General features: G+C 42.0%; 1 protein-coding gene across 2 annotated transcripts in view; it reads left to right on the top strand.

The window, feature by feature from the left end:
- Positions 1-17,333, top strand: part of aqp9b (aquaporin 9b) — a 96,178-nt gene extending 78,845 nt beyond the window's left edge. For both annotated transcript variants that reach the window (XM_072278432.1, XM_072278431.1), the window contains 2 exons: positions 11,755-11,972; positions 16,382-17,333. In XM_072278432.1, the coding sequence (XP_072134533.1) occupies positions 11,755-11,972; positions 16,382-16,574 (411 nt within the window). In that variant the 3' untranslated portion in view covers positions 16,575-17,333. The remainder of the gene's footprint in view (positions 1-11,754; positions 11,973-16,381) is intronic.
- The last annotated feature ends 443 nt before the right edge of the window (positions 17,334-17,776 follow it).

Raw genomic sequence — 17,776 nt, 5'->3', positions numbered from 1 at the left:
CCATGTACAACCACTCCAGTGGCAGACCCAGTGCTGGAATCTCAAAGAAATGTGAGTTACTTACCTGAGGTAGAGGAACCCACTGTAGAAAGTAACTTACCTGTCAGTCCTGAAGAAAACCCTATGCAAGAAACAACAAATGAGGAAATGCAGAATTGGTGTATCCCACCTGCTGGCTGAAGTCTTGAAATCTCATCAACACCAAATGAGTTTGAGATTCAACAAGAAAAAGAGACACAGGATGAAGTGTTGACTAGAAAAGCCATGGCAGATGAAAATTCTCACAAAGAAGAGCCTGAACACAGAAAGTTTTCCAGACTCAGAGAAAAACCAAGTACTCTCACATATCCTGAGCTGGGAAATCTCTTAGTGACAGCAATTCAGTCCCTTTCCCAAGCTCTGGGTTCAGCTATTGTAGAGTCTCTTCCAGATTTCGCAAATAACGAACACCCCAAACCCATTACAGTGCAACCTGTAGCTGTATGCAAAGGGAAAGGGGGAGGTGGTAACCCAGGTTAATTAAACCCAAAATTGTAATGTTAGAAAGTTCTACCTGCAGAGGGATGAAAACGAGGTTTGCCAACTTATAAAAAAAGAATTTGAAAATAAAATGCTATGCGAGGGAGGGGTGGGTTGGACATGGGATGGACAAGGAGAGAAACGCAACACCGATTAGAAGCTGAAGACATGAACTGTTTACAGTGGAATTAGTAGTGAGTATCTTTACCCTACTAACTTGAAACCCTCAGGGTGACACCCCTGGAGGAGAGACAATGGCGATAAAAGATTTATTGAAGCTATAGCTATATCATGCAGCAACTATAATGAGACAACATCAGCAGAGGCCAGTGTCCTAAATCCCTAACGTGTAGTCGGGAATTAGTTGTGAATTGACTTAGTGTGGATGATCAACTATTTTATCCGATGAACCAAAATGGCGAGACAACCAGATGAAGAACCAGTGCGGGAACGAAATGTGTGATGACGCAGAGGATTTAATACAGTTGGATGTATAAGTTTATTTTCGTTCGAAGACTCCAAATCTGATTTTCTGCGAGAACTGATTATTTTTGCACAGACTTTGATAAGCTACTGAATGAGATTTACTTTGTCAACACCTCATATACCGTCTAGGTAGTCTCCAGCCCTTTAGTATGAACATAGAATTCTCCAACTTCCGGTAATTCCCTCCCCCTCCCTTCCTCTATCCCTATTTTGCTCTTTCCCCTCCCCCAGCTGCCTATCACTTCCCTCATGGTTCCACCTCCTTCTACTACCCATTGTGCTTTCCCCTATTCCTTCTTCACCTTTCCTGCCTATCACCTCCCTGCTTCCCCTATCCCACTCCTTCATCTTTCCCCTTACTGGTTTTTCACCTGGAATCTACCAGCCTTCTCCTTCCCGCCCTCCCCCCACCTTCTTTATAGGGCCTCTGCCCCTTCCCTCTACAGTCCTGATGAAGGGTTCCAGCCCCAATCGTCGACTCATCGTTTCCACGGATGCTGCCCGACCTGCTGAGTTCCTCCAACGTGTTGTGAGTGTTGCTTTGATCCCAGCATCTGCAGATTATTTTGTGTTTACTTTGTTTAAGAGTTGCGATGTTGGAGAATTGTCATGAAAGGAGTTAAACTGTGTATACTATATATAATTTTTGAATTTGAATTTAAACTTGTAGATACACTGTTTGAAACTGAAACTGAAGTTAACTATAATACTTGAGAATAGGAATTATATTTGTTTTTCTAACTAACTAGGGATAAATAAAAAGGGAAGTTTAGTCTGTAAACTTTTAAATAGGGAATAACACTAGATCTAATTAGTTAGAGAAATTGGAGTAACAAAGCTTATTCAAATGAATATCACTGATTCTAACTAAACAGGAATTTGGCTTTTGTTGATGTCTAAGATTTGGAACCTAAATAGGATTTTTGAATTTTGTATTGCTCCTGCTCATGTAAATATTTTGTACATATTGTTTTTCTTATAAACAAAACCTTATTTCCAGAAGTGTATGGTTTCTATTCACTGCCTCCTTCCGATACCTGGATCCTCCTGATGGCCTACTAGCACGTAGTGTAATTTCATTTTCTCTGAAGAGTGCGATGACTCGTCACACACGACAAGACCAGTGCTACATAGGTGTTACACAGGGGTCATCGAAATACTTCCCTCCTTCCTGCACAGAACTCTGATTCCAGTATCCGTCGAGAATCCAGTGGTCTGGGGGGGCCTATTGTCTGCTCTGTGCCGGTCTGCCATCCAACCATGGACATCCCACATCTGAGTTGTTGGTCTTCAAACACAGAGCAGAGACTTAGGCTATCCAATCACTACTCTGCTCCCTGATCTTTCAAAGGTAACATGATGCAAACTGTTGCCATGGTGAGCACACAAAAGAGCTGTGTGTGTGTGTGTCAGGAGATGAGGGAATGATTGTCCAGGTAGTTCTGAGTGAACAGGCTGTTTTGGTCTGTCATGTGTGTCGTTGGACAACAGACACAAAATGCTGGAAGAACTCTGCAGGCAGGCCATGCAGCATCTGAGGAGGGAAATTTGAAATCAATGTTTCAGGCTGAGACTTTTCCAGTTCTGATGGAGAGTCTTGGCCCAAAACATTGACTGCTTATTTCTCTCCGTAGATGGTGCCTGACCTGCTGGGTCTTTCCAACATTTTGTGTGTGTGTGTTGCTCAGGGTTTCCAGCATCTGCAGAACCTCTTGTGTATATGAGTGTTGTTGGAGCTGCATTCATCCAACCAATCAAATGTTACTGTACATATGTTAGGCATGGAATTATTAACAGCTGATTGGCTGGATAAATGCAGTTCCCACAGCACTCAAGACAGACCAAAGCAACCTGGTCACTCAGCACCCCATCCACACTTAAACATTCACTCCTATCCACTCCATGATGAAGTGCCTGTGACCACACTGACCTGTTTTTGGTTGGCTCAGTTTCGATACTTCCTGTATTTTCTACCAGTATTTGGCAGGCTCGTGTTCTATACGTCAGGTTGGTGACACCTCCTTAGAAAATGTTGGTGATGGAGAATTTAGCCTAGGTGCATCTGCACAAGGTCAAGTACTCATGCTCTTATCTAAGACATCTATTCCTTAGTACTTCCGTGGAAAGAATGTCATTGGCCATCTATCAATCCAAGGCTTAATGTTACCTAGATCCAACTGTTTTGTGTGTTCACTGTTTCATTATCTGATGAGCTATGAATGGAAATGAACATTCTCCTTTACTCCTTTCTCTTATGCAAAGAGTCAACTTATTTCCAAGACCACAGCCATAATCATTTGTGTTTGAATTTAACCAACAAAGACATTTTTTATGATTCTCTTCACTCCTGAAGTTCTTGGTTTCTGGAGCTCTGCAAGGACTCAGATGGTTGAGTGCTTTCTTGATATCTGGGCAGTCCATCTCACCTCATCTATGAAACTCCGCTCTTTAAACAACATTCTGTCTCTATGTGGTCCTGACTGAAGAATAACTGAATAGCAGTGAACACGTTGTTGGTACTGTAATTAGGAGCTGCCATACAGCATTATTAATGGGTTTTACTGCTCTCTATGTCGTGCTGCTGCTGGATGCTTGGTTAAGTGATGTAATTTTCATTTACTGTATTGGAAAGTTATAGAGAGAAATGAAGCACTGTGGTGTCAAAGGCAGGTTGTGTTATACAGAAGAGAAATCGTCACTGATCTGATGTGGTCTGATATCCTTTGCAATAGTTACCGAGGAGTCCTTGAAGCAATCATGATAATAGTCTTTAGCATTTAGACCAACAACTCCAGATTGAGAGATTTTACCAATAGTATTGAATACCTGTTCTGTTTAATGTGAGAGTACAGCTACCAGCAAGAGTTCATGATTTATATGAGGAAAATGTGGGAAATTAACCCCTTCTTAGTTGTTGGCACTGGGTTACTGTACTTCGACGTTCAAAGTTTGAAGTAAATTTGTTCTCAAAGTACATATAAAACCTTGCTAGCTTTCACAGTACATCCAAGAATCATAATATAATCAATGAAAGACTGCCCCCAACAAAGCAGGCAGCCACCCAAAGCGCAAAAGACAACAAATTGTTCAAATACAAAAAGGAAGAACAACAAGAAATAATAATAATAATAATAATAATAGGTGAGCATTAAATATTGAGAACATGAGAGGAAGAGTTCCTGAAAGTGAGTCTAAAGGTTGTGGGAACAGTTCAGTGATGGGAGAGTGAAGCTGAGTGCAGTTATCCCCTCTGGTTTAGGAGTCTGATGGTTGAGGGGCAATAACTGTTCCTGAATCAGGGGTGTGAGTCCTGAGGCTACCATAATTCTTTCCTGATTTCAGCAGCAAGAAGAGAGCATGGCCTTGATAGTGTGGGCCTAGCACTCCATGTAGATGTGTTCAATGGTGTGGAGCACTTTGCCTATAAAGGACTGGGCAATCTCCACTACAGAGGAATTTAAAGTTGCTGACCCTCTCTACCTCTGATTCCCCAATGAGCGTGTGTGTCCCCTTCACCAATGTCACTTTCAGTTCCAGGTGAACTGTCCGCATTGCATGCAGGGAACTGAAGTTCTTTATTATGTACAGACATAATAACTTATGTTCCCCCTTTAAAGAAAACAAACACAATAATATGTCCTCATAAACCTGCAAGACACAATAATGCTTTCCAACAAAGATTTTACATTAACTTCAATTGTAATGAGCAAATACTGTCCCCCATTCACTCAACCACTCTCAATCCATCTCTGTGGTGGCCTAATAATCCCTTTTGAATCGCAATTTGTTTCCAGAGATGTCTTGCTTTCACTTGCTGCATTAATACCAGTGTCCTTTTGAGAACTCTGATCCACATGTTCATTTCTTCCACATCCTCTGCCAAGATACTATCTGTTCATCTCTGTTCTTGTCTTAACTGTGTGACCATAATTCGCTTCACGTGCCTCATAATAGAGCACTGAACTATTCCATGTGATCAGTGAGTCTTTGCACAAGTTCCAACTGAGTCTGTCTCAGTTCATAGAATTCCTTTTGTTGGCTGTGTATCATAGATCGCAACTCCTCCTGTTGGTCTGTGTTGAACTGTTGCTATTGTTCAAATCTTTGGGTCTGTGTGGTCTCCCCATCTTCTTTTTTATTTTTCCTCTTAAGCTTCAGTGAGGATCATGGAGATATTTTTGATTTCCAGTCTTTAATTGGAAGTCGATGAGAGGCAGATTTTGAACCAAGGCTGCATAATGTGGAAGCAAGATTGGTGACTTCTTCATCACGATCACTTTGTTCAGCACTGGCACCCTGACTGTCGTGCTGGTGTCGCTGGTACAGATATCTATGGAAGGGGGAGTTCTTGTGCTTCTCTTGGATAACCTCTCTGGCTCTCTCATGGATACTCTTACAAGACCTTGAGTTACATCAGGTAAGCATCCAAGCCCCTCAAAGACTCTTCCATGAGTGAAATGTGGTCATTTTTGGTCTGTGAAGCCACTATGAAAACTCTTTTCAACAAGTTGAGCTCTTCACATGCACTCAGACCTAATATTACCTGTACTTTCTTTTCTACAACTAGTGGTCATGGCTTTAGATGCTGTGCCTTGCACTTGAAGGTCACTAGTACTGGTACATTCTTTCCACTATAGCCTGTCACTTTTAAATTCACTGGGTTGCTCTTTACTTTGAGAGTATTGTAATCATCCATAGACGACAGATTCACCTGGGCTCCAGTGTTAACCTTGAATGGAATTACTGTCTCACTCACAGTCAATGGAGCAATCCATTCTGTTTTGCCAGTACCAGCAGTCTGTAGGGAATCCAAAAACACTTCTTCCATCTCCTCAGCGACCATGTGCACCTTTCTCGTGGTAGCTTTGCAGCACTTTGCAAAGTGATTGTTCTTCCCACAATTATAGCAGGACTTTCCATAAACAGGACACTTCTTTGGGATGTGCCTACCTTGCTGTTTGAGTCTATCTATCTGTTTGGTTTGTGGTTGCTTTGTGAAACGCCTTGTCCTGTGCCCCTCTTTTTCACAGTATGCACCGTTGTTTCTGCCTGCGCAGCTCTTCATCTTGTGGTTGTGTGGTCTCTGCTGCCCTACATATATTCACAGCCTTTCCAGCATTGAATCTTTTTCATGGAGCAAGCTTTCTCTGAGGCCATATCTGGGATTCCATAAACTATTTTGTCTCTGACTACAGAGTCTCTCAAATCTCCAAATTCACAGGACTTACTCAGTGTGTGAAAAGCTAACACCTTGTTTCTTTCTGGTCACAGGAAAGAAACTTATATCTCTCAAATGTAATATTTTTACTTCAGACAAAATACTCCCTCAAATTTGTCATCAGAGTGTCCAGTGTCAAGGCTGCCTCATCAATTTGACAGCTATTGTAGATGTCCAAAGCATCTTCACCAATTAGATGTAGAAAGCCAGACGCCTTCAATTTTCCCTCCACCCCACCAGCTCTGCTCACTTCTATATATATTGAATCACTGCTTGAAGTGTTTCCAATTATCAGCTAGATTGCCTGTGAAATGCATAGCTGCAAGGGCATTGAGGGGATATTTTTAGGCTCCCACCTCAATTTCTTGGTGAACTTTGAGACAGCATGGTTTCTTGCTGGCTGCTTCTCTCTGTCAGAACCTAACGTTTCTTTCTTAATTGCTCACTGTATTCAGTTATGCTTCATATTTAGATCTCATGCCAAATTCTGACACCATGCTATGTTTGTTCTTTAACAAAGACAAACTTGCATGGGTAAACACGCTAGAACTATTTTATTTACAGATTTACAGAATGGCTTCAGCTGAACCACATTTTACTTAGGACCTCTAACCCTCCAAAAGCATGTGTGTCATGGTCACCAACTTCCAGTACCGGGTGAACCACCCACATTGCACACTGACATAATAACACAGAGACGCTGTGGCCAATCTGAACTGGCTGAGGTCTGTGTGTGACGAAACCAAAGATCCAGTTGCACAAGGAGGTATTGAGGCCAAGATTTTGAAGCTTATTGATTAGTTTTGAAGGGATGTAAGTATTGAATTTGAGCTATTGTCAATGAAGAGCTTCCTGATGTATGCACCTCCACTGTCCAAATGTTCCTGGGTTGAGTAAGGTTTGTCCATCATCATCGATGAAGACCTCGACACCATTAGTACTTTTTACGAGGTCGAGTTGCTAGCTTGACACTCAACCCGACACAGATGGAAAGCGTACCTGGGAGCGGCTCGACTGGATATGAACTCGGGAACCTTCGCTCCTGGAGTCCGGTGTTGATGTCACTGTGCCACCAGCTGGCTTGACGGTGTCGAGACTAGCGCGCGATTTGGATTTAAGTGAGGGAGAGTTGCGCAGCGTCAGCCTCACTCTCTCTTCCCAATTCCCATCTGGATCCAGTGGCAAGCTGGAGATGGGACTAGGCGCAGTGGATGACCAGGATGTCTTCTGTGTCTTGTCGTGCTCTACACGTTCCACGACGCTTGCAGAGACTGCCTTCTTGACCGTTGGACCTTCCATTGGTCTCATCCGCACAATCCGCCAGAGTCTGTCTTCACATGCTGGGATAGACAACTCCCTATCTCACCGAGGGTTTGAGACCCGTCGGCTACCCTCACCTGGTTTAGCCGGCTTGTCGAAGCCATTACCCGGGGTGTGGCCGCTGTCGCATGCAAACAGTTACGGGGAGCCACAGGTGAGACCTGAGTGCCAGGTGGGGACCAAAGCTGGACAAATCACCCTGAAAAGGATGCGACATGCTCCCCCACCAGAGGTGCTACTCCTCCCTGACGCCCCATACACCCCTAGATTGATGGTCCAGGGTTGAGTGAAGAGCCAATGAAATAGCATCTGCTGTTGATTTATTGTCATGGTAGGCAAATGGACCAGATCCAAGTCACATCCCAGACAGGAGTTGATATATTTCATCACCAAGCTCTCAACACACTTCATCACAGTGGGTGTAGAGTAAGTGGCATTGAATGTTAGCCGTTGAGGCAGGTTACCATGTTCTTTTTAGGCACCGGTATAACTGAAGCCCGCTTGAAGCAGGTGGGTACCTCAGACTCTCAAAGCAAGAAGTCAGTGATATCAGTGAATGGTCCAGTCGGTTGATGAGCACAGGTCTTCAGTACTCAGCCAGGTTCCCTGTCTGTGCTGGATGCTTTCCATGCGTTTACCATCCCGAGGGATGCAATAGCCTCAGAGCCATCAGGGGCTGTGGGAGTTTGTGAGGGTGCCTCCATGTTTTGATGGTCAAATTGAGCATAAACGGTATTGAGCTCATCTGGGAGTGAAACCTTGCTTGGTTTCACTTTGTACGAAGTGATGGCATTCAAGCCCCACCACAGCTGTCGAGCATCAAGTTAGGTCCAGAATTGCCACTTTACATGTGAGATGGCTTTCTGGAGATCATACTTGGACCTCTTGAATTTTATTGGTGTCCAGAACTGAATGCCACTAACCTGGCCCTCAGCTGATTACAGATCCTATGGTTCATCCAGAGCTCCTGGTTGGGGAAGACTCTGAATGATTTTATCGGGACACATTTGGCTATGACTCTTTTTATGAAGTCCACGACAAGGGTGATTGTGAAGGAGATGTTGTTCCCAACCCGAACAGACTGGGGTTTGCAAATGAGTCATCAACAATCCAGCTGCACAAGAAGGTATGTGTCTCATTATTGGTACTGTAGATACTTGTGGGAGCCAGTTCTTTGTGAGATTCGAAGGCTGAGATTTCATATCCAGAAGCACCTATTGATCTGAGTGTTTTGCCTCAATGGGTCAAGGAAGGCTGAATTATGGAGGATAACAGTATTCAGAGAGCTTTGCCAGACTAACGTGTGCTATGAGCTTTGCTATGGGAGCTCAAAAATATCTGCACTCAATAGCCTGACAATGTCCATAATTGTGCATGGCCCCACAGTCGTGCAGGCATTGGACTAATGTCAAATGCAATAAAATTGCCAGCCTTTTTGTAACCCATGCTTTAAGGGTTCAAAGTACACGTACGTTTACTGTATGTCACCATAGACTACCTTGAGGTTCATTTTCCTGCAGGCATTTACAGGGAAAAAGGAAATTCAGTATAATTACAAAAAAACTATACATAAACAAAGACTTGACAAACAACAAATCTGTAAAAGAAGACAAACCATGCAAATAAAACATAATACTGACAATGAGTTGTAAAGAAAGAGTCCTTAAAAGTGAGACCATAGGGAAAGAATCAGTTTAGTATGGTGGGGGTTGAGGAGGGGGCATGGCCTGGATGCTTGATTATGGATACTGCTTTCTTGTGGCAGCCCTCCATAATATAATCTTAAACTACAAAAGGTGGCTGAAGTTTCTGCATTTATAGCCAGAGAGAATGGTCCGGCTGGTGGTGCAGTGACATCAGCGCCAGACTCCGGAAGGAAGGTTCCCGAGTTTGAATCCTCGAATTCAGTCGGGCCGCTCCCGGGCACGCTTTCCATCCGTGCCCGGTTGAGTGTCGAGCTCACAACTTGGAACACGTAAAAGAAAAACTGCGCTGTGAGAAGGACGTAGGGGACCACTCACAGAATCTTTCCTCCAAGACAACCACTTGAAAGAGTGGTCGCCGAGGCTCTGGCAGAGTATGGCACACAAAAAAAAGCCAGAGAGAGCAATGCAGCTAGATAGATGTGGCTACAAGTTTTTGCCTGTTAGAGCTGCCTCTCATGAGCTTGGTGAGCTACTTCCTTATTATACATGCTTTCAGAGGAAGGTTCCATTGTGAACTGCACTACCTGTATTTTCTACAGATGTTACAGTTGGCTCTAGATTCTCCTTCCCTGTCCTCTGCTGTCACATTCATCCTGCCTCCATCAGGGTATAACTATTTGAGTACTAATTTACTTGGTTCAGCACAGCATTGTGGGCCGAAGGGCCTGTATCTGTGCTGTAATGTTCTCCATTCTGTGTTCTCTATGACTCTGCAGCCTCTCCTCTAGGGTACTCAAAGTTTTAGCACTCCTAAATCCACAAAAGTTCCTTGCAAGTTCTCAAACACTTTTAGACAACCTCCAATACTTAAGCAGATGAGAGGCTTCTTAGTGCATTCTCCAACAGTTATTAAATGATATCTGAAGATCAACTAGAAATGTTTGATACCTTGCAAATAATTGTTGTGGCCTGTTCATCCATATTCGCTTTAGGATACACGGATGTGTATAAGCTCATCCCTGAGCCCCTTTAAAATGTCCTCAAGCCGGGCCGATTAGGATGGGGCAGATGCTCCAATCCTGCCTAATGGTGCCAACAACTTTACCCCAAGGGTCCACATATCTACTGTGATTTCCAGCCATTGTAAATCATTGTCAGCTGAGTTGTAAAAGTCACCTTGACTGGAATCAAGTGAAGTGTGACTCGATGCAAACTGAGAGCTGGACATCAACCATCTTGGATACCGTCACTGCCAAGCTGAGGCTAAATGCAAACCAGAGGAAAGCATCTTTTATTCTACCTGGGCACCATACGAAATGGTGGCATGAAGTATTGAATTCGCCTACTTTCAGTAACTACTTCCCCTTTGTCCCTTTCCTCCTCTTTCTCTCTCCTCCTGATCCACAAAGCCAGTACCACCCTGTCTCTACCCATCTCCCCATCAGGCACACAATCACCCACTCGTTCTCCTGCCTGTGACTCCCCTCTGCTCTCCTCATTTCCTTCCATTTCTGCCATGCTCCACCTTCCTCTCTAATTATCTTCAGCCCTTTGTCACTTTCAACTGACACCTCACAGCTTCTGACAGGATTTTCCCCCACCCTCCCCATCTGCCCATCACTCTTTCTCACTGGGGTCCCACCAATTGCCCGCCAATTCCTGCTGCATCCCTTTGTACACTGGCTGTCTCCCTTCTATCTTTCAGTCCATGTGAAGTGTCTTGACTTGACCCGTCAACCCTCCATTCCTCTCCCTATCCTGCTCCAGTGAGTTTCCCCAGCTTGGTGTGTGCTGGACACAGTCAAGCCTGGTGAGGCTTGAACAAAGTAAAAAGAATACACAATCACTCAGTGAACAAGTGCCAAGCTCATTACCCTCATTACCAATAAGCCTAACATTGATCAGGAAGAAACACCAACAGAAAGGAATACTAACAAAGAAGAAGAATGGCTGATTAATCAGTCTCAAAGAGAAGTGGTGAAACCTGAAGGCAGCAGGAATAGTTCCTTCCTCTTTGTGTCAATATAGTCTGGTCTACAATTCAATGTGATGGAAGTCCACCTTTTGTCAACTCTGCTGAACATGAGGTATATTTCTATTTTGCTCCTCTTCCAATTTTCAATAAATTTCTATCCTTTAAATGACTAATTTTTACGATACAACCATATAACAATTACAGCATGGAAACAGGCCCTCTCGGCCCTTCTAGTCCGTGCCGAACTCTTACTCTCACAACTTAGTTGATCACGCTGTCAAGAAACAAGAATGTACTTCAGTGTACATTAGGATTCCATTCTAATGCCAGAATAGGTTATATACTGTGAAATAATTCACTAATAGAAACTATTCCAAGACAGGCATTGCTTGAGACCTCATTGTGACCTGTATCAAATAAATTCCTGCACATTAAAATAAGGACTAAAAAATGCTGTAACTTTCTTTGATATCATCTGGACTCAGCTGGGAAATAGAAAAGTTAATCTGTAGGTCATAGACTCCTCTCTCCCAACCCTCCGACAACTGATGGTGGAAAATGTCAATTGATTTTTTTTGTGTGTTGTATAGCTTATAGGAACAGCTGCACTGCTCTTCTCCATTTTGGCCATCTTGGACTCCAAAAATGATCGTGTTCCCAAAGGTCTTGAGCCAATAGTGATTGGTCTCATCCTTTTGGTTCTCGGTCTTTCAATGGGCTTCAACTGCGGCGGTTCCATAAATCCAGCCCGTGACCTGGGACCACGGCTCTTCACTGCTGTGGCTGGATGGGGATTTGAGGTTTTCAGGTATGTGACAATGAACAATTTCAGCACAATAGCAGCTGAATGCCTAGAATAACAAACTTAATTTGAGCACCTTCCTCAATTGTGATTATTTAGAGTAAAATGTACAAAAAAAACTTTATTGTTCCTATTATAATTGCTGGCTGAGTTTCATTAAGCATGTGGATGTATTTTAATTACAAATATCATAATCAAAGGGTCTATTTAAGTGAATGGTGTACGAAACAAACACTATGTTTTTTCTCTTTGAGCTTTCTTTATTATTTTTTAATTTTGCACAGTGGAGTCAGTCAAAAGTTGCCGAATCCATTGTTTTTATAGCTTCCAGTTAAAATCCCCAAAACGCTGAAGCAGTATGTGCCACAGTATATGATAGAGGCCTCGCCCTAAGTTTATTAGAATCCAACTGTGTCAGTCCCCCCTACACAAGACTGCCCTCTGGCCTGTTTGATAGAACATCAATGGCATAGCTGATGATGTTTTTCATTTAAAAGCAAATCAAAAGCATTGCTGGTTTAATTTGAGTCCTGGCAAATGATAAAGGCTTTCTGAGATTGCCCAAGCAATCTCCAAAAGTCAGGGGAGCTTCTAGCTTTGATTCTACTGGACATGGTAATTGGAAGTGCAGGACCACATCTGATAAGTCACTGTTACAGATTGTACTCTGGCCCAGGGGACCTTAACTAAGCTTTCCACCCATCCCAACAAATCCATGCTCCTGGCTCAGATCATTCCCCAGGCAATATATTTTCCATTGTTTTTCATGTTACTTTTAAAGTTAAGAGCTAATAATTCTGAATTTCTTCATGCTGTTTTTCCCTTGTAATTAAACAACTGAGGTAAATACAACCCACTTCACATTAAGTCAAGGAGTCTTTGGAGAGGCACTGTACAGTACAGAACAGTCCACATCATCCATCAAACACCCATTTACACTAATCCTACATCAATCCCACTTTTCCTCCATTTACACATCCTGTCCTTCTACCCCTCACCCTCAGTTCAAGGCAATTTACAGAGGATAATGAACCCACCAATCTGCACATCTTTGGGATGTGGGAGAAAGCCAAAAAACCCGGGGGAAAACCACACAGTCACAGGGGGCAGACAGTGCCAGAGGTTAGGATCAAGTCCCTGTCTGTGACACTGAGACATCAGCTCAAAAAAGCCTCAGAACCACTCCTTGCCAGGTGCCTGTACTAAACCACTTCCTTCCAGTCCAGATGGACGTGCTCAGCCTGAAATGTCAACTGTCCTATTCCCTCCATAGATGCTGCTTGACCTGCTGAGTTCGTCCAGCGTTTTGTATGTCCCCCAAGTTGTTTACTACCCTTGGCCCTCGAAGTCAGGATTTCAGTACTGCCTGGGTGTAAAATGTGAAATTCTGATAGTACATTTGGAAAACAGATAAATTCCCAATTTTTCATTATGGTAACTGTGGAAGGGATGAGAGCAACTCGTTCATTATACATATAGAAAAAGAGCGTGTTACTGATTGAAGGATACCAGATGGTGCCATCTGACTGCTTGGGCACCAGGTTCGAGTGATAGTCTATTCCCCTGCAAGTTGTAAGTGTTATGAACTGGTTTGTAGCCATAACAGGCAGAAGCCCAGTTCCTTGCATTGTTTAACCTGGCAGCATGAGTTCTGATTATGTCTATTCTTGAGTACCTGATATGCTGGAAGATTAAGAGAATGTGTTTATGCCAGTTTGAATTTAGTACCCAAGAGAATGACTCAGTATGTACTGTGACTGGTGAGTGATTTTCAGGCAAAGGTAAAACACTCGTCTGTGTTCCACACCACGTAGTCTAGCAGTGTAAATATGTGCTCTTTCATACATTTCAGGCCATTTCACAGATTAATATGAGGATAATATTAGAATTAATTTGTGGTGAACTGCAAACTTGCTATGTGCAGCAGTACAAATTTGTGTTTTCACTGAAAATATTGCTTTCATAAAGTTAATCAAATTTAACATTATTTGTTGAATGAAACACTAACATACTTCAGGGATGTGCTGAGGAGGTTCTGCTATCTAGAAGTATTATCCTTTGAATGAGATGTTAAGCAAAGACACTTTCTGTCCTCTCAGGCAAACATGAAAGTGATGTGACAGCATTTTTATTTTGTAACAAAGCTGACTACAGAATTAAACAGTTGCAGAATCATGGAATACTCCTAAAAGGAAGAACACAGAGTTTATGGTAGTAAAGGATCCCCCTGTGAAGGTTATTGACAGATCTCAAACATGTTACCTAAAACATCTGAGTAATAAAGGGTTGTACCATTGTGCTACCTTGCTTCCTATTGATATCATGTTTCTAGCTGATTTAGTGAGCTATTCTAGTGCTGGGAAAGCTCTTGCAGAGGGCAATGTATGATGTTGCAAAGACATGGGGAATCTAATGCTTGTAGAATATTGAAGAGTATGAAAGTGGTATAGTGTTAACATCCTTCTACAAAATGAGGAAATCGCAGCACACAAAATGGAACGGTCTGAAGACAAGCTCACAAAGCTCACATGGGTCAGCGGGAAATTTGATCCAAATCAAGATTATTGGTTTGTTAGTTGTGCAGGTTTTGACTGATGGAAGGAAAGACTGTGTGGGCTGGAGAAAAAGACTGACTAGATGGCAGAAATTACAGGGGTTTTTTTAGATCTAAATTGAATGCGACTTGTGTGTGATCGGCAAGGGACCAATAAAGAAGTTGTTCAGTGTTAGATTCTACCAGTACTTTCTGTGGTTTTATATGCATATTTATAAGCAATTTTATAAAAATAATTGGGCAAGATTTGATTTGTATGTGCTGATGTAGATTTGATTTGTAAGTGACATTTATTTGATTTGTATGTGGTGATGTGGATTTGATTTGTATGTGATGTAGATTTGATTTGCATGTGATGTAGATTTGATTTGTATGTGGTGTAGATTTGATTTGTATGCAATGTAGATTTGATTTGCATGTGGTGATGTAGATTTGATTTGTATGTGGTGATGTAGATTTGATTTGTATGTGATATAGATTTGATTTGTATGTGATGTAGGTTTAATTTGTATGTGGTGTAGATTTCACTTGTATGTGGTGATATAGATTTGATTTGTATGTGGTGTAGATTTGATTTGTATGTGGTGTAGATTTGATTTGTAAGTGATGTATAGTTGATTTGTATGTGGTGTAGATTTCACTTGTATATAGTGATACAGATTTGATTTGTAAATGATGTATATTTGATTTGTATGTGGTGTAGATTTGCTTTGTTTGTGGTGTAGATTTGACTTGTAAGTGATGAATATTTGATTTGTATGTGGTGATGTGGATTTGATTTGTAAGTGATGTATAGTTGATTTGTATGTGGTGTTGTTGAAGAACAAGTTCGTGCTGTACTGTGTTTGTATCCAATGCAGGACAAGAGATCGAATGATTCTGATTATGGGGATTTGCATGATTTCTAAAATGAATATCCTTCTGAAATAAACATGGTATATCCTGGATATATTTAGCAAATATAGAATCTCGGGAGAGAAATCAATTTCATGTGTTTTTTTGAGAAAGAACTCCCAACTCGATGCACACGGATTAGAATCATAGGGCAACTCAACATGGAAATTGTCCCATTTGTCCATCTCACCCATGCTGACCATTTGCCTACACCTGACCAAGAACCCCCTAAACCTTCCCCATCAGTGTACCTGTCCGAAAGTCTTAAAAATACCTGCCTTAACCCGCTTGCTCCAGATATAAATGACCATTTGCGTGGAAGTGTTGCCCCTCAAATCCCTATTAAATCGTTTTACTCACACTTTTAACCTATGCTCTTTGAGTATTGATTCTCCAACCAGGGAAAAAGTCTGCATGTATTCATCTTACCAATGCTCCTCATTCATTTATACATATCTACACAATCACCCCTCAGTCTCCCATGCTACAAGTCAAAGTCAAAGTCTGTCCCAAGCCTTTGTGGCCCATCAGGCCGGTGCTTATGCCAGTTTCTGTGGCATGAAGCGACTGAGAGTACGAGACTCCCCCCTCCGGATAGGACGCCAGTCTATCGCGAGGTTAACCCCCAGCATCTGCCGGTACCCATTTTCAGCTGGGTGGACTGGAGCAGTGTGTAGTTAAGTGCCTTGCTCAAAGATACAACACTCTGTCTTGGCCGAGACTCAAACCCATGACCTTCAGATCGTGAGCCCAACGCCCTAACCACTTGGCCACGCACCACACCCTATGCTACAAGGAATAAAGTCTTAGCATGTCCAACCTCTCCCTATAACAGAGTGTAATCAAGTGCTGGCAACGCGTTCATGAATGTGAACAGGGTCTGTTGGGTTCTAAGATTTTGGGATGTTGGGCTGTGATTGGGTTGGCACAGAGTGTGTCTTCAACTCTTAACGTTTGCCTCTTGCAGAGCCGGCGATGGCTGGTGGTGGGTTCCTGTCGTGGCACCCTTGATCGGCGGCGTCCTGGGCAGTTCCATTTACGTTCTCTTCATTGAACTTCATCACCAAGAGACAGTCTTAGAAGAGGTCTGCTGTACCAAAGACAAAACAACTGATGAGAATGCAAAATACGAAATGATTTCTGTCCTGCGTAACAAATAACACAAAAGAGCCAAAAGTCTGATTTGAATTCTGGACCCATGAAGAGAATATAATTTTCAGTTTTTTTAAAAAATTATTATTATTTTCCCTGAAAAATAAGTTGTGAGATGATGGCTATAATTTTATTGATGGAGGATTGTTTAACAATTATGCAAATAATTTTATTTTCTGCAATTAAGAGACTGTTTAATATCCATAGAGAGAACAGAGATCAGTACAATCTCCAATTTAATTTACAAGTTTGTAACAAAGTCTAGGATAATATGTGGATAATATTTGATATATAAGCACTATATAGGTTATAGGCACCATCGATTTTATCAATCTTAATCAGCTGATTCACAGGTTCATGCTGTACATTATGAGACCTTGTCCGATATACCCAGCTTATGTCACTCATACACATTTATTTATGTATTTCAGTACGTAGTTTGCACTTAGACTGATGTCAAGTTGATAATTAACATTATTCTGGAAGTCACACCACCACACAAAAATATAGCAAGCCAATGACCTTATTGAAGAATGTGTAATACAAAGGTACTTAAGGAGATGCCATGTATTACAAAGATTAATTTACGTTTATTTCATGTACTAATGAGGTCTTTAAATTGATTTTTTCAAATTTCACTTAAAGATTGATATTTATATCTTCACAAGCCAATGCCAAAATGTTTTTCTAGAACTTGCTCCACAGAATAACTAGTACAAAATATGTATTTGAATAAAAATTGTATCAAAAAATAAATGTTTTCAGCTTTCCCCTTGCCTGTGCTTTTGTTGATTTAACTTGTTAGAAATTCTGTGCTATTGTTCATGCCTACAGTATAAATTAACAAGGAAGTGTGGAAGATCTTAAACACATCACTGCCCACCTCAACACTCTTTAACATCGCAAGTTCTCCCACTTAAATCAGACGCCAGGTTCAGGCATAACTGAGTGATTTTAAAGTGAGTTACAATTCTGGTAAATCTAACATCACCAATGGTGATTTTATTTCTACTTGAGCTGTCTAGCTCAGTTCATTGCCACATACACAAGTGAGGGGCACTCGCAATGAAAACTTACTTGCAGCATCAACACAGGCACATGGATTCAGACAGGTTTAACCACCAGGGGGAGGCAAAGAGAGGACAGGATAGGAAAGGGCTTCATCGGTCAGTAGGGGACAAGTGATCTTGCCCCCAAATCTTTCCCAACA

This window comes from Mobula birostris, chromosome 14 (assembly GCF_030028105.1).
Source record: "Mobula birostris isolate sMobBir1 chromosome 14, sMobBir1.hap1, whole genome shotgun sequence".
Lineage (NCBI taxonomy): Eukaryota > Metazoa > Chordata > Chondrichthyes > Myliobatiformes > Myliobatidae > Mobula > Mobula birostris.
Note: the sequence above shows the minus strand (reverse complement) of the source record. Positions and strands in the feature narration are given on the sequence as shown.